This window comes from Podarcis liolepis, assembly GCF_965112155.1.
Source record: "Podarcis liolepis genome assembly, chromosome: 7".
Lineage (NCBI taxonomy): Eukaryota > Metazoa > Chordata > Lepidosauria > Squamata > Lacertidae > Podarcis > Podarcis liolepis.
In genome coordinates, this window is record NC_139561.1 from 18,903,698 (window position 1) to 18,920,580 (window position 16,883).

General features: G+C 46.7%; 2 protein-coding genes across 13 annotated transcripts in view; one reads left to right on the forward strand and one right to left on the reverse strand.

Moving 5' to 3' along the window:
• PEX14 (peroxisomal biogenesis factor 14) overlaps nucleotides 1-5,138 on the reverse strand; it is a 144,656-nt gene extending 139,518 nt beyond the window's left edge. For all 12 annotated transcript variants that reach the window (XM_083513192.1, XM_083513190.1, XM_083513196.1 and 9 more), the window contains exon 1: nucleotides 5,034-5,138. In XM_083513192.1, coding sequence (XP_083369318.1) covers nucleotides 5,034-5,105 — 72 coding nt within the window. In that variant the 5' untranslated portion in view covers nucleotides 5,106-5,138. The remainder of the gene's footprint in view (nucleotides 1-5,033) is intronic.
• Nucleotides 5,139-6,363: 1,225 nt separating this feature from the next.
• Nucleotides 6,364-15,093, forward strand: DFFA (DNA fragmentation factor subunit alpha). Its single transcript, XM_083513255.1, has 6 exons — nucleotides 6,364-6,533; nucleotides 10,536-10,697; nucleotides 12,211-12,359; nucleotides 12,453-12,642; nucleotides 12,758-12,930; nucleotides 14,073-15,093. Exons 1-6 carry the CDS (start codon nucleotides 6,422-6,424, stop codon nucleotides 14,274-14,276), a joined length of 990 nt encoding a protein of 329 aa, XP_083369381.1. The 5' UTR covers nucleotides 6,364-6,421; the 3' UTR covers nucleotides 14,277-15,093.
• Nucleotides 15,094-16,883: the final 1,790 nt, after the last annotated feature.

Sequence of the window (16,883 nt, forward strand, 5' to 3'; positions counted from 1 at the left end):
GTTTTGGAACTACAACTCCCACCATCCCTAGTTAACAGGACCAGTGGTCAGGGGTGATGGCAATTGTAGTCCCAAAACAGCTGGAGGGCCAAGTTTGGCCATCACTGAGTTAAGGGGATGAGATTTCTTGCAGACCCCCCTCTCACTAGGCTAATCCAAGCCAGGTCACTGTTTTCTTCCCTACACCCACAAACAATGGTCTCTACTCAGAGTAAAGCCACTGAAATTGATGAACCTAATTTAATCATGTCTGTTAACTTCAATGGGTGTACTCTGAGTAGGACTAGCATAGGATATATGGTAATACCATGTGCCCAAATTCGGGCATTACAACTCAGATGCTGGCTAGTTTATCAGTAGCTCGGCAGCAATGGAAGAGGAACCGTGTGAGAACTTTTGATCCTTCACATTAAACCGTAATTTGTCTTTAATTGTGGTAATTGGGAATCTCAGGCTCAGGGGCCCTATAGGCTCCTGGATTCCCCCAGGAGGGATTCTTTAACAGCTGACAAGATTGGTGGGAGGGGAGGAAGAACCCAGTTAGAGAAAGAAGAATTTGTTGCAGCTTGAAGACAAACCCATTTATTATGACATAAGTCACTGTCTCTCAGCCTAACCAACCTCACAGGGTTGTTTGTGAGGATAACTGGGGAGGACGAAAACTATGTACACCACCTTGAGCTCCTTGAGGGAAAAGGTGGCATTTAAAATGTAATAAATAAATAAGCCAGAATCAAGCAATTTGATAACTCCCCAGATGTTGTAAATTTCTACTGCCATTAGCGGCAGCCAGCCTGGCCAATGGTGAAGGATGATGGGAGTTGTAGTCCAGCAACATCTGCAAGGCTGGAGGTTGCTCACCCCTGTTCCTAAATGGGTGAAAGGCTTTATACTGACATGCATGCCAAGAAGGAATCGCTTTTACCAGCTGACTTCCTGCCAGGCCTTCAAAAAACCAGAGAAGAGGCACTACACACGAAAATTAGCAGTTTGTGAGCTCACACAGTGCATATTATGTCCTCACACACCAAGATCTGTGTAGAAAATGAGCAACTATGCACACAGAGAAGACATCTACTTAACAAATGGCAATAACAGTAATGAAAATAAGAATGGGAAACCTTTTTCAGCCCAAGGGCCACATTCTGTTCTGTGAAACATTCTGAGGGCCACATGTCGGGGCTTGGCAGAGCAAGAGGCAAAAGCGGACGAAACAACAAATGTAATTTCTACCTCTGTGTCGTGGGATAGTTTCTACACACAAACACCTTTCTCCAGCCCCCATCCAGGCAGCCAAGAGGCACTATCAGAGCTCAAGGACACATTCCAGCCAGGCCAAAACACTCAGGGTGTGACACAGAGACATTGGGGCTCAGGAGAGAGGCAAAGTTCCAAGAACTTGACAGAGATGTCTGGTAGGCTACAGCTGGCCTCTAGGGACGGGGTTCCCCACCTTTGATGTAAAAAGAGCCACAATGCATCAGATTGAGGCTCCACCTGGTCTAGCATCAGGCTGCTCATGGCAGCTAACCAAACAGCCCTCAGGGAAGCCCACAAAGAGGGCTTGAAGCTAAGGTTGGTTGTTGGCATACATCTGTCTTGAGAGCCAATGGAGTGTGCCTCCAGGGGTGAAGTCAAACCTCTGTGTTAGCAGCGCTGAAGTGACCTCCCCTGGGTGCAAGCCTGGGCAGTGTGTATGGAGGTCCTGGACTACCCTAATGCCCTTTTGGCCTCACTGATGTGATTCAGAGGAAAGCAGAGCAATATGTTTGGCACCAGCTTGCATGCAGGAGTTGCCAGAAGGAGGCGCACAAGGCACTACCCAACCATCTTAGGGACTCCACTGTGGATTTGTGTAGGGTTTACTTTACTTTCTTCTCCCAAAGATATCCTGCAAAGCAGTGGAGGTTTAGGATCAGAGATTTCCTTCTCCTAGATGGACTACCATCCCAGGTTGACAAGGCCCTTCTGTCCCTATTAAAGCTACAATTTGCATCCCTCTGCCTGTCCACCAGCAACTGGAATTCCGAGGTATGTCATCTCTGAACACTGATGGTTGGTTTCATTTATTCCCTTTATAAAACTCTTACTATACTACCTGAAAGTTATTGAAGCAGCTTACAACAGATTGATTCCTGGCAGCTATCATGGATATGACATTATAGTTCACAAACAGCCCATGTGCTGCTTTCTGAAAGATGATGATCAACTACTTCCATCACCCCCAGCTGGCACGGCCAATGCTCAGGCATGATGGGAGTTGTAGTCAACACAGAACAGTAAAAACATAGGCATCTGCCTTATGCCAAGGCAGAGCACTGGTCTATCTAACTCCGCATTGTCTACACATCGACTGGAAGCAGCTCTCCAGGGTTTCAGGCACAGATCTCTCCCAGCCCTACCTGGGGACTGAACCTAGGATCTTCAACACTGAAGGCAGATGCTCTACCGCTGACCTACGGGCCTTCTGCCAAAATTAGTTCAGCAACATCTGGATGGCACCATGTTGGCTACTGCCGGCATGTCCTGTTTCAGCCTTCTCCAACCAGGTGTCCTCCAAAAGCAGCTGGACTCCCAACATCATCCCTGACCATTGTGCCTGTTGGCTGGGAGGCTGATGGGAACTGGAATCGAGGAACACCTAGAAGGCCACAGCTTACTCAATCCCTCTTCTAAGACGGCAATGCCAGGGATCGAACATGGAATCCTTGCCATGCAACAGGTGTGCTCTGTCACTGAGCTCTCTCAAGAGGTGTGCAACAAGTGGGTTTTGCATACCTGTTTGGCGGGAGGCTGAAGAGGAATTATGGAGATGGCTAAATGCAGGCAGAAGTGGCAGAGAGGAAACTTCCCCCCCAATACAGCCCTTCTTAATATTATTTTACATATGCAAGGAAAAGATTACAAGGCCAACCTGTTCTCCTTGCTCTATGTGTGTAGGAGGCATGCAGGGATTATAAATGAGTTTCTCCAGAGCTGGGAGGGGCCCAGAGAAAACGTAAGCTCCCCACCATTTTTGCCTATCCTAAGGGGGGGGGCAGAGTCTAGACTAAGCCATGCCCCCTTCCTTCTTCACACATTATGGAGCAACAGATACCTACCTACTTCCTCTTCAGGAAGGCCACAGAATCACAACATGGGATTTCTCTCCCATTGCTTTTGATTTTTTTTTTTGGGGGGGGGGGAGAAGCCAATACTTCTTTAGTTTACTCTGACCCTAATTAGGTGTAAAGAGCACACACCTCCTTACCCACTTACACCCCAAAGTCCACTTCTGATTTCTTCACCACCACCAGTTTAGAAAAGTGGCACACAAGATCAAGCAGAAGGAGGGGAACTGACCTCCCTTCACCTCCTCCCTCCATTATGGGTCAAAGGGCACTCATTCCAACACAGATTCCCCCCACCCTTTTTGGAAAAAGGAAAACAAAAGGTCAAATGGGGAGAAAATGAGGCAACTCTCCCCTTCCATCCACTTCCTTGCCCCTTCCTTGTCAGGGTTGAAGGGCATCCACCCTATGGAGGACAAATGAGCCCACTAGGAATTACTCCCCCACCCTTAAAAATAAAGATTGGAAGAGGCAATGCTCAAGCAGATGAAGAAGGGGGCAACTGGCACCCCCCCCCCCGCAATTCCTCTTCCAGCCCCTACTATTATGGAGAAAGGAAACCTAATTTCCCCTTCTTCTCAAAAGCACAAGTTACTACCAATTATCCCTCATTGTTTGAAACTGAAATTAGGGTGTGTGCCAGAAGCTCAAGCAGGGAAGCAGAAGGAGAAGGGAGCATCTAACCTCCTCCACTCCCTCTCATCATAGTGCAAAGGGCTCCCACCTCCCCCATTATTGGGGGTGGGGGTATAAATAGACACTCTTTTTGGCAAGTGTTCAAAACTCCCATTGTTCTAGGAGCATTTTGCGACAGGGAATTTCATTAGCAGGAGCAGTTTCTGAGCTCTGGGCGCAGTACTGCGCCTAAGATTTCAGATTAAAACTGCAGAGTGGGAGGAAAGGAAGACCTTTTTCTGCCTCCCCACTTCCAGCTACTCTCTGAAGACTGGAGAATAGACTCTCTTAAGAATATTAGGGGGGTGGGCAGGGGAAGGACTAGACCATGTGAAAAATCAACATAATATTTTAGCTGCAGTTCATTCATTTCCAGCTTTGCATTCTTGTTATATAAAAAATCACGCCTATACATTCCATTGTTGTGCCCATAACCTAGGTTTAAGGTGCCATTTAGCTCCTAGCTTTCATATCTCAGTTTCGAACCCTGCTTTTAGTCATAGTTTCCCTAGCCTTTTCTTTTCTTTGCTTAATGGGGAGGGACATAAAAGAATGGGAAGCAAAAAGCCCCCTACCCAACCCCCCCAAAAAAAAATTTGGGCAGAAAGCACCCACATCCTACTACTCCTGGGAGAAAAACAGACACACCTTTTTGCCATTCCTCCCTTAACCTTAAAAGGGGGGGACATAAAGAGTGGGCAACTACTAGCCCTCCTTGCCCCCATTTATAGGGCGAAAGACACCCCCTCCTCCAACCCATGGAAACATTCCTTTTAGACATTCCTCCCCTAGCTTTTTAATTGGGGCGGCTATAAAAAGCGGGAACGAACCCCTTCACATTATAGGGTTTTATAAGGCAACTGCCCCTATCTCCCCCCCTAATTATAGGGCAAAAGGGCACTGACCTCCTGCAATCCCTGAGATTGGGGGGGGGTGGCTCAGAAAATCCCACTACAGGGATTTTTCCCCTTCACGGGAGGAGCGGGAATGAAAGAAGGTGAGGTGGCAAATGGACTCCCTCCCCTCCCCCTCCGCCCAGTTATGGGGCAAAGGCCACCCACCACCTGCTCCTTCCTCACTGAGGGCACAGGGACCCCTCTATTTGGGGGGTGCCCCCTTGCTTTTGAAAGAGGGAGGGCAGCAGGGGCAGGCCCTGCGACTGCCCTGCCCCTTCCCCATCCTCCCCTCACAAGTGTCCTTGTGGGGAGGGGGTCCCGGGGCGCCTCCCTCCTCCGACCCCCCGCTTACCTGCCCAGGTTGCTCTCCTTGCTCGGAGGAGGCCATATTTCCAGACCCGGCTAATCGATCCTCGGATGCCATGGATTCTGAAGAGGGAAGGCGGCCGATGGAGGCGGAAGCAGCCGAGCTCCGAGTTGCCGATCGACGAGGGAGAAGCCGCTCGCTCCTTGCGAAATTTGCAGGGGGGTTAATTTAAGCCAGACGGCGGCAAGGAGGGGATAAGGGCTCGTTTGGTGGTTAGCGCGATCCTGAGCATGTCTGCTTAGAAATGCACAAGCTGCCTTATGCTGAATCTGCAGCTCTGGCCCATCCGCACTTTGGTGTTGCCTGCACTGGCTGGCAGGGGCTCTTCAGGGTTTCAGGCAGGAGGCATCCCCTACTGCTCCTGGGGATTGAACCTGGGGAGTTTCTGCAGGGAAAGCAGGTGCTCCACCGGCCCTTCCCTTAAGACAGTGGTTCTCAAACCTTTTCCCCCCCTTCCAGGCACACTTTCGGAATAAAAAATTGTTCGCGCCACACAGGGTTTTTAATTGATAAGAAATACACTGGAAAACAAAAAGAAACAACCCCCAGCAGTGCTTGATTTATAACATAGAGCACAACTAGTTTAGAATATGGCAATGGGAAATCCAGAAACTATAAAACAGTGCAGCTGCATGAGAACATTAATCACTGCACTGACTGGCAGCAGCTCTCCCAAGGATTCAGGCAGAGGGTCTCTCCTCCCAGACAGTCCTACCTTGGAGATGCTGAAGGTTGAACCTGGAACCTTCCACATATAAAGTAGACCCTGTACTGCTGAAAGAAGGGTCATGTGTGACCTCCCCGATATTATTAAGAGCTCAAATAGTCATGGGTGTGCGATAAAAGAATGTCTGGAAGGGAGCCCACAAAAGACCCCCCTATACAAACACAGCTATGCCTTCGTAGTTCATACTCCCTATAGTACTTCAAAGCCACGGGATTTTATTTCCAGTTAAATAATTCAACTTTAGGGTTACAAAGTATCCCCGTTCCCTCTTGAAGCAAGTACAGTACTGAAGCAAGTACAGTAATTTGATAGTATGAAGCGAATGAATATGTAAACTTATCCTTGAACTGGAGACTTCGGAGAGATGCTGGCTGAGGGAGAAATAAATTAATGGGATTTCTTGCTTTGTCACCTCAAAATCGGGATTCGTTTAATTAGATGGATGAGAACTACATTTCCCATCGTGCAAAGAGGCGGGTTTGCCGTCCAGAGGCTAGAGGGCGGAATGAATTTGGGAAGAGAACTACATTTCCCAGGCTGCATCAGCAAAGCGAGCTCTGCTCCGATTGGTTGCCTGCAAAGAGCGGTCTGAGACTTTCTCTATCTAACAGCCTTCTTTATTGCAGAGCCGAACACAAGCAAAGCGATGGCGGCTGGTTCCAGGCTTCCCCAGTTGAAGCAATGTCTCATCAGGCAGAATGGCCAACAGGAGCAGCACGGGGTGGCGGCCTCCTGCCTCCGGGAGCTGCGAAGCAAAGGTAAGCGGGTTTTTCCCTCTCCCCTCCTCTTTTTACAGAGGCAGATTCCACAGGTGAAGCTTCCCATATCAGTTTCTCTGGGTATTGACAGCTGCACCGGTTGAATTTCGGTCTGGGATGCATCTTTAAAAGAGGATCTTACCCAGGGCGGTGGGGAGGTGGAAGCCCGGGAGAACAGCAGTAACTTTAACAACAAAAAGTCAAAATAGTTTTGTGGTACCAGAAAGACTAATGAATTTATTGTGGAATAAGTTTTCCTGGATCAGTGTCTGCTTCATCGGATGCATAAACTATTATCCAAAGTGGACAAGAATGTCTCCTCTCTCTCTCTCTCTCTCTCTCTCTCTCACTCTCTCTCTCTCACACACACATACACACATCACAGTTGTATTTCCCTGCGTGATTACAGTTCATAAATCTAATGGACTATGCTCCACAACATCATAAATCATACTTAATCATAAATTTGCTGACCTGTCAATTACTGTCAGTTTTGCCATCCCTCTCCTCTGGTTTTATTTTTTTCCAACCAGGTTTCAATAAAACATTTTTTTTTAGATTATGTAATAATAGTAAAACAGATACCAGATATGAATTAGAATCCTAAATCCTGATATTTCTTTTCTTTTCCTTCTGACTTGCAATTAAAATGAGATAGCAGTTTTAAATAAATAACTCCAAACTGGTTTGGGTAAGTGATGAACTGAAGAGGAGCTGGGGTCTCAGTATAGAATCATGGTGCCCTCAGATAGCCCAGCTGATAGCTTCCAAACTTCTCTGGCCCTCAAATTTTAGAGGGTTAGTTTTGCCTTTTCTTGGTGGTTGTTTGGGGGCGGGGGTACCTGTTTCTTGTGGGGGTGTTGTTTCCTTCTTTTTCTGTTTCATCTTTTTTTGGTAGAGGGTTTTGCCTGTAGGAGGGAGGTTATGAGTATTAATAATTTTTCTTCTGTGAAATGGGTATTTTTTTTGTGATGCCCACAAATGTACCCCCAGGCCCAAAGAGAGGGGTTGGGAGGCTCTGGTTTCCCAATGCAGTCTCATTTGGAATACCGTGGGCCGTTCTGGCCACCCCTTCTGAAAAAATTAATACAGTGGTATCTCGGGTTAAGTACTTAATTCATTCCGGAGGTCCGTACTTAACCTGAAACTGTTCTTAACCTGAAGCACCACTTTAGCTAATGGGGCCTCCTGCTGCCGCTGCACCGCCGGAGCACGATTTCTGTTCTCATCCTGAAGCAAAGTTCTTAACCTGAAGTACTATTTCTGGGTTAGCGGAGTCTGTAACCTGAAGCGTATGTAACCTGAAGCATATGTAACCCGAGGTACCACTGTAGTGTCAAGGAAATAGTGTAAAAGGTGCAGAAAAGCAGGGCCAGCCCAATCATGAGACCAAGTGAGACAACTGCCTCGGGCGGCAGGATCCAGAGGGGAATACATTGCCTGCTGCTGCTGTCACAGTGTCAGTGACAGCAGCATGCAGTGCATTGTGTATTCCCCTCTGGATCCTGCTACTTGAGGAGGGCAGATCTGCTGCCTCTTTGGCACACGCCACCCAGCTCAAAATGTTGCCTCTACAGTAGCCTCTTGGAGGTGCTGCTGGTCTCCTCCTTCCTTTGTTCCCTATTTAGAACTTTATTTATCCCTTGTTCACCATGTAGATCTTCACTCACCCCTTCTTCCTTGGCTGGAGAGGCATCATTTTGTGGTTTGCCTCAAGTGTCAACAAGTCTTGGGCTGGCTATGAGGAAAAAGTCAACCAAAATGAGGCTGGAGCACTTTCCCTATGAAGAGGGTCTAAAGATTTTGGGGCATGATTGATTCTCAAGAATGCAATATTATTGCACTTATTATTGAGGGGAAGTGTGTGGAACAGGTCTCAGTGTTTCGATTTCTGGGAATGGAGTTAAGAGATGACCTAACCTGGGGAGAAAACAGCAGAGACCTGATGAAGAGAGCACAGCAGAGGTTATATTTTCTGAGAATCCTCCGGAAAAACAATCTCTCAAAGGACCTGTTGACGGCATTTTACCATTGTACTGTGGAGAATGTATTAACTTACGGTCTGTGTGTGTGGTTTGGGAGCTGCACGGCCAGGGAAAAAACAATGCTGTTCAGGGTTGTAAAGACTGCAGAGAGAATAATTGGGTGCACTCTTCCCACCTTAGATCAAATCTATGCTATCAGGTGCCATAAGAAAGCGGCAGAGATAGCGCGGGATGGTACGCACCCCGGAAATGATCTCTTTCAGCTTCTGCCTTCTGGAAGAAGGCATAGGGTTATAAAGACCAGGACTAGGCGCCCGAGAAACAGTTTCTATGCAAATGCAATTCTGGTTCTAAACACAGCATAAGGGGTCTCTATAGTATAGTGTATTTTAAAATGGGGTTTCAGAGTTTTTAGGGTTTTTTGAATGTTTAATGTAGTTTTTCAATTTCATTGTTCTGCATGGGACAATGACAATAAAGATATCGTATATCGTATATCATATAATATCTATAAAGAAACAAGAATTAAACTCTAGGGATTGGGCCCAGCCAGACAACGCAAGCAACCCATCTGGTCACGTGGGGCATGCTAATGAAGGAGGATGGAAACTGGATAGATGGACTAATTATTCCTTGCAGTGTCAGAGAGGAGCACAAGTCTTGTGGCCTGGTGCTGTGCAGAGACAGCTGTGCCTAATCCCACTGAAATGTGAAGCACGCCTAACTGCATAGAATCAAGGCACTGGAATCTTGTTGCAAGGGGTTCCACAGTGCAGCGTTTGGACTGTGCAGTGAAGCCACTTGAAGAAACAAAATTGATTGGGGCGGGCAGAATGTAATAAAGCCTGGGTGTTCGGAAAGAGGAGCTTACGAGAAGAAAAGGCAGTGGACCTTCAAAAGGAAGTAAAAAAAGGAAGGTGACCTAGTTGAGTGTCTTATGATTAAGGGGTGTGGACAAAACTCTTGTTAAAGCTCAATTGCATTAAAGAATTCTAATCTCCATTGGTGGGGAGGGAAGCTCTTGCTGAACCTGTGTTACTTGTGGCTCCCAGGCATTTAGAATTGCCCTGGAGCCTTCTAATACAGAATTGTGCACTGCAAATTACACACAGCTGACCTGCAAGCTTTTGTGGTGAAAGCTCTCATTCCTGCATAGCCCCGGGCAAGGAAGGCCACAGTAGTTAGACCTCACCCCCTATGTTTTCCCCCCATCTGCATTAGTCACTTGTGCCATGTCATCTCAATTAGTGGCTCCCAATCAGTGGATCGCTTAACGATTTCTCTGCCTGTTATAGCAATTGCAATGGCACTGTGCTAGATGCCATATGATTTTTAATTGTATTTTTATTACTGCTTTTACTTCTGATACTGTTTATTGTATTATAATAAAAGCAGCAATAAAAATACAATTTAAAACCAATTTGATGTGGCCATTTCCTCTCTTCAAATGCAGATCCACAGGCACACAAACCACCTGAATGAAACTCATAGACTACCGCTGGTCCGCCGTTTTGGAACCCCTGGTCCAAATGGAAAATAACAGACTCTCAGTTTACAAAGGTTTCCCTTCGTTCACCTGGATTCACTGGTTGTTCGCCCTTGGAGTGTAGCTATTTACAAAGAACCTTTTAGCATTGTACAATTTGGCAAGAGGATACCTGCAATACTTTTCATAATAAATTTGATGTGAGATAAATAATTGTATTTTCCTATTCCTGGTTTTATTGTTAATGCTAGAGGGGAGAGAAAAGGGCAAACACGTGTTTGTATAAATAAAGATAAATACACTTTCCACAGAAACTGTTGTATGCCATTGGGGCCAAGACTTTCTGCTCTGTCGTGGTGACTCTTTAGGAACATAGGAGTGTCTGCACTGACCTGCAGCAGCTCCCTAGGGTTGCCAGGTGACATCCCAAGCCTTACCTGGAGATGCCAGGGATTGAACCAGGGACCTTCTGCATGCAATAATAATAATATTTATACCACCAAGCTATATGGACTCTTCCCCTTTCCACAGCCTGTGACCTCCTAGCAATTGACAAGGCCTCAGAGCCCATTACGCTGGTGTTGGCTGAGGATGGCACCATTGTGGATGACGAGGACTATTTTTTATGTCTGCCGCCGAACACCAAGTTTGTGGCACTGGCAAAGGGTGAGAAGTGGTCCACCAGCAGCATAGGTAAGTGGAAGAGTTGAAGCTCTATAGGATATGGATCCTGTGTGTAGGGGCAAATGAGTTCCTGGGCAAGAAGCACCTTTGTTGCTGCTGCCAGCACTACCACCACCCCCTTTAGGGTCTTCAACTTTTTAGAACAGGTAACGACCAATTTGCACACGCCCAATTGACATACGACCGCAATTGCGCACATCACCGCACCCCAGAAGTGGCTGGAAAAGGTGTTGTGGGTGGAGGCGGAGCGGGTTTATGCATGGGGGTCTGGAGCACAACTCCCACACAAAGCAGTCGTTGCCTTACCTTATTGTTGCACTTGCAGAGCATCACATGCTTTTGGTGCACATTTTACACCTGCCATATAAGGCATTAATTTACCTAGAGCAGGGATAGCCAACATGGTACCTTCCCGATGTTGCTGGGCCACAGCTCCCATCATCCCTGACCTGTGGCCAAGCTGGCTGAGGCGGATGGGACTTGTAGTCCAGCAATATCTGGAGGGGCACCAGTTTCCCACTCCTGTTCCATGCTCTTAGCACTAGAGCTCTTGAACATCCAATGAAGCTGAGCGCTGGAAGATTCAGGACAGATAGAAGAAAGGACTTCTCTATGCAGCGCAGTTAACCTATGGGACTCATTTCCACGGGAGGCAGTGATGACCATCAACTTGGATGGCATTAAAAAAGGATTGGACAAATTCACAGAGGGCAAAGTTGCTACTAGGCACAATGCTTATGCTGTGCCCTCCGCAGCTGGAGGCAGAAATATTTCTGAATACCAGTTGCAGGAAGCCACAGGAGGGGAGAGTGTTCTTGTGCTCGAGTCCTGCTTGTGGGTTTCCCACAGGCATCTGGTTGGCCAGGGATGATGCTGGACTAGGTGGGCCACTGGCCTAGCCCAGCACAGCTCTTCTTATGCTCTGATGTTCTTTTAACCCTGATTAACTTTGGCTTAGGGGATTCAGGTGGTGCTGTGGGTTAAACCACAGAGCCTAGGGCTTGCCGATCAGAAGGTCGGCAGTTCGAATCCCTGCGACGGAGTGAGCTCCTGTTGCTCGGTCCCTGCTCCTGCCCAACCTAGCAGTTCAAAAGCACGTCAAAGTGCAAGTAGATAAATAGGTACCACTCCGGCGGGAAGGTAAACGGCGTTTCCGTGCGCTGCTCTGGTTTCGCCAGAAGCGGCTTAGTCATGCTGGCCGCATGACCCGGAAGCTGTACGCCGGCTCCCTTGGCCAATAAAGCGAGATGAGCGCCGCAACCCCAGAGTCGGTCACAACTGGACCTAATGGTCAGGGGTCCCTTTACCTTTAACTTAGGCTTAGCTCAGTGTGGCAGTAAAAAGGACCAGGGAGGAGAACAGTGGCTGCAAGTTCCTCTCCAGGAGTCCCCACATTTGCACGGCATCCCTATAGTGTTATCACATACAGTGTTATGTGAACAAGCTGATTATTTTGTGAATTTTGGCATAAACCTGCTCAATAAGCTTTACCTTTGCACTTATAACTGTGGCTCTTTTTCAGATGGGGGCACAGCTTGGCTCAAGGAAGACGTCACAGACGTTGACAGAGTGGACGGTGGTGGTGGTGGTGGAGAGAAGTGGAGGCAACTGGCCAGACAACTGAAGGACGACCTCTCCACCATCATCTTGATGTCGGAGGAAGACCTCCAGGTAAAGGAAGGGCCATGTACCTTTGGCAACAGGGTGGGGGGAGTGAGGATCCCTCACCTTTGCTGTAAGAGGATGGACCTTGTCTTATTCTAGGTGCTCATCGATGTGCCATGCTCTGACCTGGCCCAAGAGCTTTCTGAGAACCAGCCCAAGATCCAGACTCTGCAAGACACCCTTCAGCAGGTGCTGGACAGGCGGGAAGAGGAACGGCAATCCCGGCAGCTTCTGGAACTCTACCTGCAAGCGTTGAAAAACGAGGACCACATTGTACCCAAAGCAGAAGGTAATGAGGCTGTTGGCTGAGGCTCGTTTCTCAACAAACCATGCCAGAGTGAAGAAAGAGGGGCAATATGATGGTCCCTTTACCTTTATGAATTATTTTAATCATCATTACCTAGAGCCAGGATCAGAGGAAACTGCCATGGACGAAACAGACGTGGTTGACGCTGGGAGCAGCAACAGCAGCAGCAGCAGAGGTGCTGGTAACAGGGTTCCACTCAGCAGCCATGTTCGGACCACACTTAAAGAGAAGTCTGCCCCAGAACTTGGCCTGGCAAGTCAGGACTTAGAGGTGAGTCCACACAGAGTTCTTTCCCTTTGTTGTGCCTGGATTCCAAATTGAATAAAATCTCCAGGGAAAGAGAAAGGGCAGGATAAAGCATTTGGGAACTAATGTAAAAAGGTAAAGGAACCCCTGCCCGTACGGGCCAGTCTTGCCAGACTCTAGGGTTGTGCGCTCATCTCACTCTATAGGCCGGGAGCCAGCGCTGTCCGCAGACACTTCCGGGTCACGTGGCCAGCGTGACAAGCTGCATCTGGCGAGCCAGCGCAGCACACGGAACACAGTTTACCTTCCCGCTGGTAAGCGGTCACTCTTTATCTACTTGCACCCAGGGGTGCTTTCGAACTGCTAGGTTGGCAGGCGCTGGGACCAAACGACGGGAGCACACCCCGCTGTGGGGATCCGAACCACCGACCATGCCATCGGCAAGTCCTAGGCGCTGAGGTTTTACCCACAGCGCCACCCGCGTCCCTAGGGAACTAATGTAGTCAATATTTATTCTAAAAGAGGGTGAGGTCAGGTGAACAAACACACAGCCAGAATTGGGTTAACATCACTCTCTCCCTCTAGTCCATTTGTCTTCCAAGGTTCCAAATTCTACCTTCTCTGAGGCCCTAAGCTATTTGGAGCTGAATCTGCCACTCTTCCCGTTTTTGTTTTAACTGGATTTTCCAGTCAGCACCACATAAAGATGTTTATCCTTCTCTTCGGCTCTTAAAATGTTTTTAAGTTTAAAGCTTTTAGGCATTGATCTCCTTGTTGCTTTGAAACAAAAACAACTTGTAGTTCCCAGTGTTGTTTTTGTTTGATGTGTTTATATTGTATTTTTTGATACCACTACTTTCCTGCAATCTTACCATGAAGGATAGTATAGAAAGTCTTAAAAATTAAATTACAAATAGAACCAACACAAACAACTTCCTTGCACCAGTTCAAACCATCTATCAATCTAGGCTGCTGATGTCTAGCAAGGTCCTCTCATTACTGGTTCTGGGAACCTCTTTGAGAGTAGAAATGTCCAAGGATTATGCATGTAAATCATGTCCCCTGCCAGCAAGCCATGTGGCATCAAGAGAGAGCCAATCATGAATCTGACATATCTTACACAGCTTGGTCCCAAGTGATAGATTCTTCTTTCCTTTCTGTTGCAGCTGGTTTACAAGGCAAACCCAGAATCTCTTGCTCTGACCCTGAACTGGGACAAGCCGAAGACAGAGGCCTTGCAGCAAGCCTGTGGGGAGGAACTTTCAAGGCGTCTACAGCAGGTTCACGCCCTAAACTCCTTGAGGAGCATGTCCAAGGGCAAGAAAAAGTTGCCATGGGGGGACTGGTTGAGTTCCAAACGCAAGAAATAAAGAGGCCTTGGGAGTCCAGGTTTGGACGCATCAGTGAGTTTTCTGTGCCTCTACAAACTGAACAACACCATGTGAGCACAGAAATTCTAACCAGGACATTGTTCACTGAACTCTGCATCATTCTGCGTGGAGAAAAAGTCTTTGCATTTCTTCAAAGCACTGCAGTATACCAACTGCCAAATTAGGGGGGACGAGATTATTTCGTGCACATGCTATGAGGGCCTGCTGGAATCCTTAAAAGATTGTGATATATATTTCCAGCGAGGAAAAACTAAAAAAACCTATCTCCTTTATGCTTACAGGTGGTGCTGTTAAGTTGCCACCATGATTAATTTCTGGCTTTGGCACTGGCCCAACGCCCTAGAGTTTATGGGTCCTGTTTTTTTGTGCCTGATCACCTTTTGCCTTACCTTCCTGCTTTTCGATGCTTCCTTCCTGCTAGAACATCACACTCCATTACAAATATACGCAAAACGTGCATTTTAGTGGCATGTTGCATGCTGTAGTAGAATGCAGCCAAACGTTTTGTATTCCACAGCCACACTTGCAAAGTGGCCCCCAACTGGTAGCTCTCCTTCTCTTGCCTCAGTGCCTGTGCCGTTTCTATGAGACTCCGTCTGTTTACGAGGATGACATTAAGAAAACAATAATCGGACTTTCTGGGGCATTCCAGCTGAGACTATAACCTGCATAAAGTATCATGGGATGGTCACCACTCCTATTAGCAATAAATTCGACTAGTTAGCGGTTTGTTTTTTAGAAACAAAAACCCTATTTAACCCTACATTTGCCTAGTATTAAAACTTTTGTATTATTATATATGTTTCTGCCTGCTGTCTGTGCTACTGGTTTTTTAAGCTTAGGTATGTATGCCTTTGCCTACAAATCCCAACTGCTTTAGTATGTGGGCCAGCCCCCTACAAAGAAGCAGCAGATAAGATAACTTCTGAAACTGCTATACAGTTCTCATGTATGTTTTCCCTCCTCTAACACAGCAGAACAGTTTTAGCAAAAACTGTGCATGACATACATTCCTGAAATGGCCTTGGGGTTTTAATGATGAAATACAATCACGCAGATAGGAAGCTGACTTGTACAAATCAGACCGTTAGCCCAGTCTTGTTTATTTCTGAGTGGCAACAGCTCCCCAGGCTCTCAGCCCTTTAAGAGCCACCTGCCATGGATGCTTTAGCTAAAAATCCTGCATTGGACTTCTTCCAACTCCATAATTGTATACTTCTATGAACTCCCATCAGCCCTGACCATTGGTCATGCTGAATTTGGAGTCCAGCAACATATGGAAGAGTCCAGATTTTCCCCAGCCATGATTTAAAAGGACCCCCAAGTGCAGACTTTCTTCAGCTTTGCCACAAGAGATCAGTGGGGAGGTGGGGGAGGGAGGGCAGTTAGTACCAGTGTCTGTCCAATTCACATACAGAAGAAAAAAATGTCCGGGTCAAGTTTACAAACTGAGCCAGAGGCACTACGTGAAATGTTGCTAAGGAAAGAGGCACATGTAATCACATGTCCACACTCTCTCTGGATAGAATACAGCACAAAGGTTTATGTATGCACACAGCAAAGTTTTATTTCAGAATCTAAAGGCTTATTTGTACTAGGAGACAAGCTTAGCACTAGCAAACAGCAGAGGAAAGACAAGTTGGGACAACACTCTTTAGTGTGCTGGTGAGAATCTGTGAGGAACAGCTGAAGCTTTTCCCCAATATGTTTGTATGTGTTGTTCATTCCTTCTCTCCCACAAAGACCGGCACGTCAATTCAAGGTTATGCAGCTTGGCAGAAAACACTTCACTATACCAGTGACTAGCCTGGTTGCTGGTGTGTGTGTGTGTGTGTGTGTGTTTAAATTTCCTAAATTTCTTTAACAATTTTCATGATCTGGTTTCCATGCTCCAATTTTAAATGAACAAAAAGTTCCGAGAAACCAAGGCTGTGCTCTTAAACACACTTGTGAGAAGTGGAGATCCACAGGGCTTCTTTTGAAGTAAATGCATTTAACTCTCAGTCCTAAGCATCTGTTGTTGGGGTATGTTGTACACGTAAGAGTACAATGCAGCCATCTGCATTTTTAATGGATTCAAAGAAATATAGGCAGAACTGCATTTATACTGTGATTCGGTGGAAGCCCAGAAAAACAACACAGGACTGAGGTTTCTAAGAATCTCAGCTTAGAGGAAAAGTGGGACAAAAAATGTAATTAACAGAACAATTCTTGTTTTGTTTTTTTGGTTTGTTTGTTTGTTTGTTTTAATGGTACATGTCCATCTTGCTCTCCAATGCTATAGGCAGCCCAAACACATCCACAACACAATTATAACAGCAAGGAGCATACATCTCTCTTTTGACATGGTGCACTAGCACTCCTAGTAATTGGTTGGAAATGTGTAGAAGTTATTTACAGGCAAATATACATGGAATGTGCTTTATTTCACAGTCTGAATGAGATGGGGAACATGTGTTAAATGCCCTACGAACACATCTGCACACGAGTTGGGAGTTATGAGCATACTGATTTGGTTCTCTACACACACATCTAATATCAACAAAAGGGAAAGGAGAAATTGTAAATTACATAGCAGCACTTGCT

Bases quoted from the DNA above. Each gene is read 5' to 3' on its own strand.
- DFFA (XM_083513255.1), top strand. From the start codon at position 6,422: ATGGCGGCTGGTTCCAGGCTTCCCCAGTTGAAGCAATGTCTCATCAGG. The intron at 10,698-12,210 runs GTAAGTGGAAGA...GCTCTTTTTCAG, and splicing joins GTGGTCCACCAGCAGCATAG to ATGGGGGCACAGCTTGGCTC. The intron at 12,931-14,072 runs GTGAGTCCACAC...TTTCTGTTGCAG, and splicing joins TGGCAAGTCAGGACTTAGAG to CTGGTTTACAAGGCAAACCC.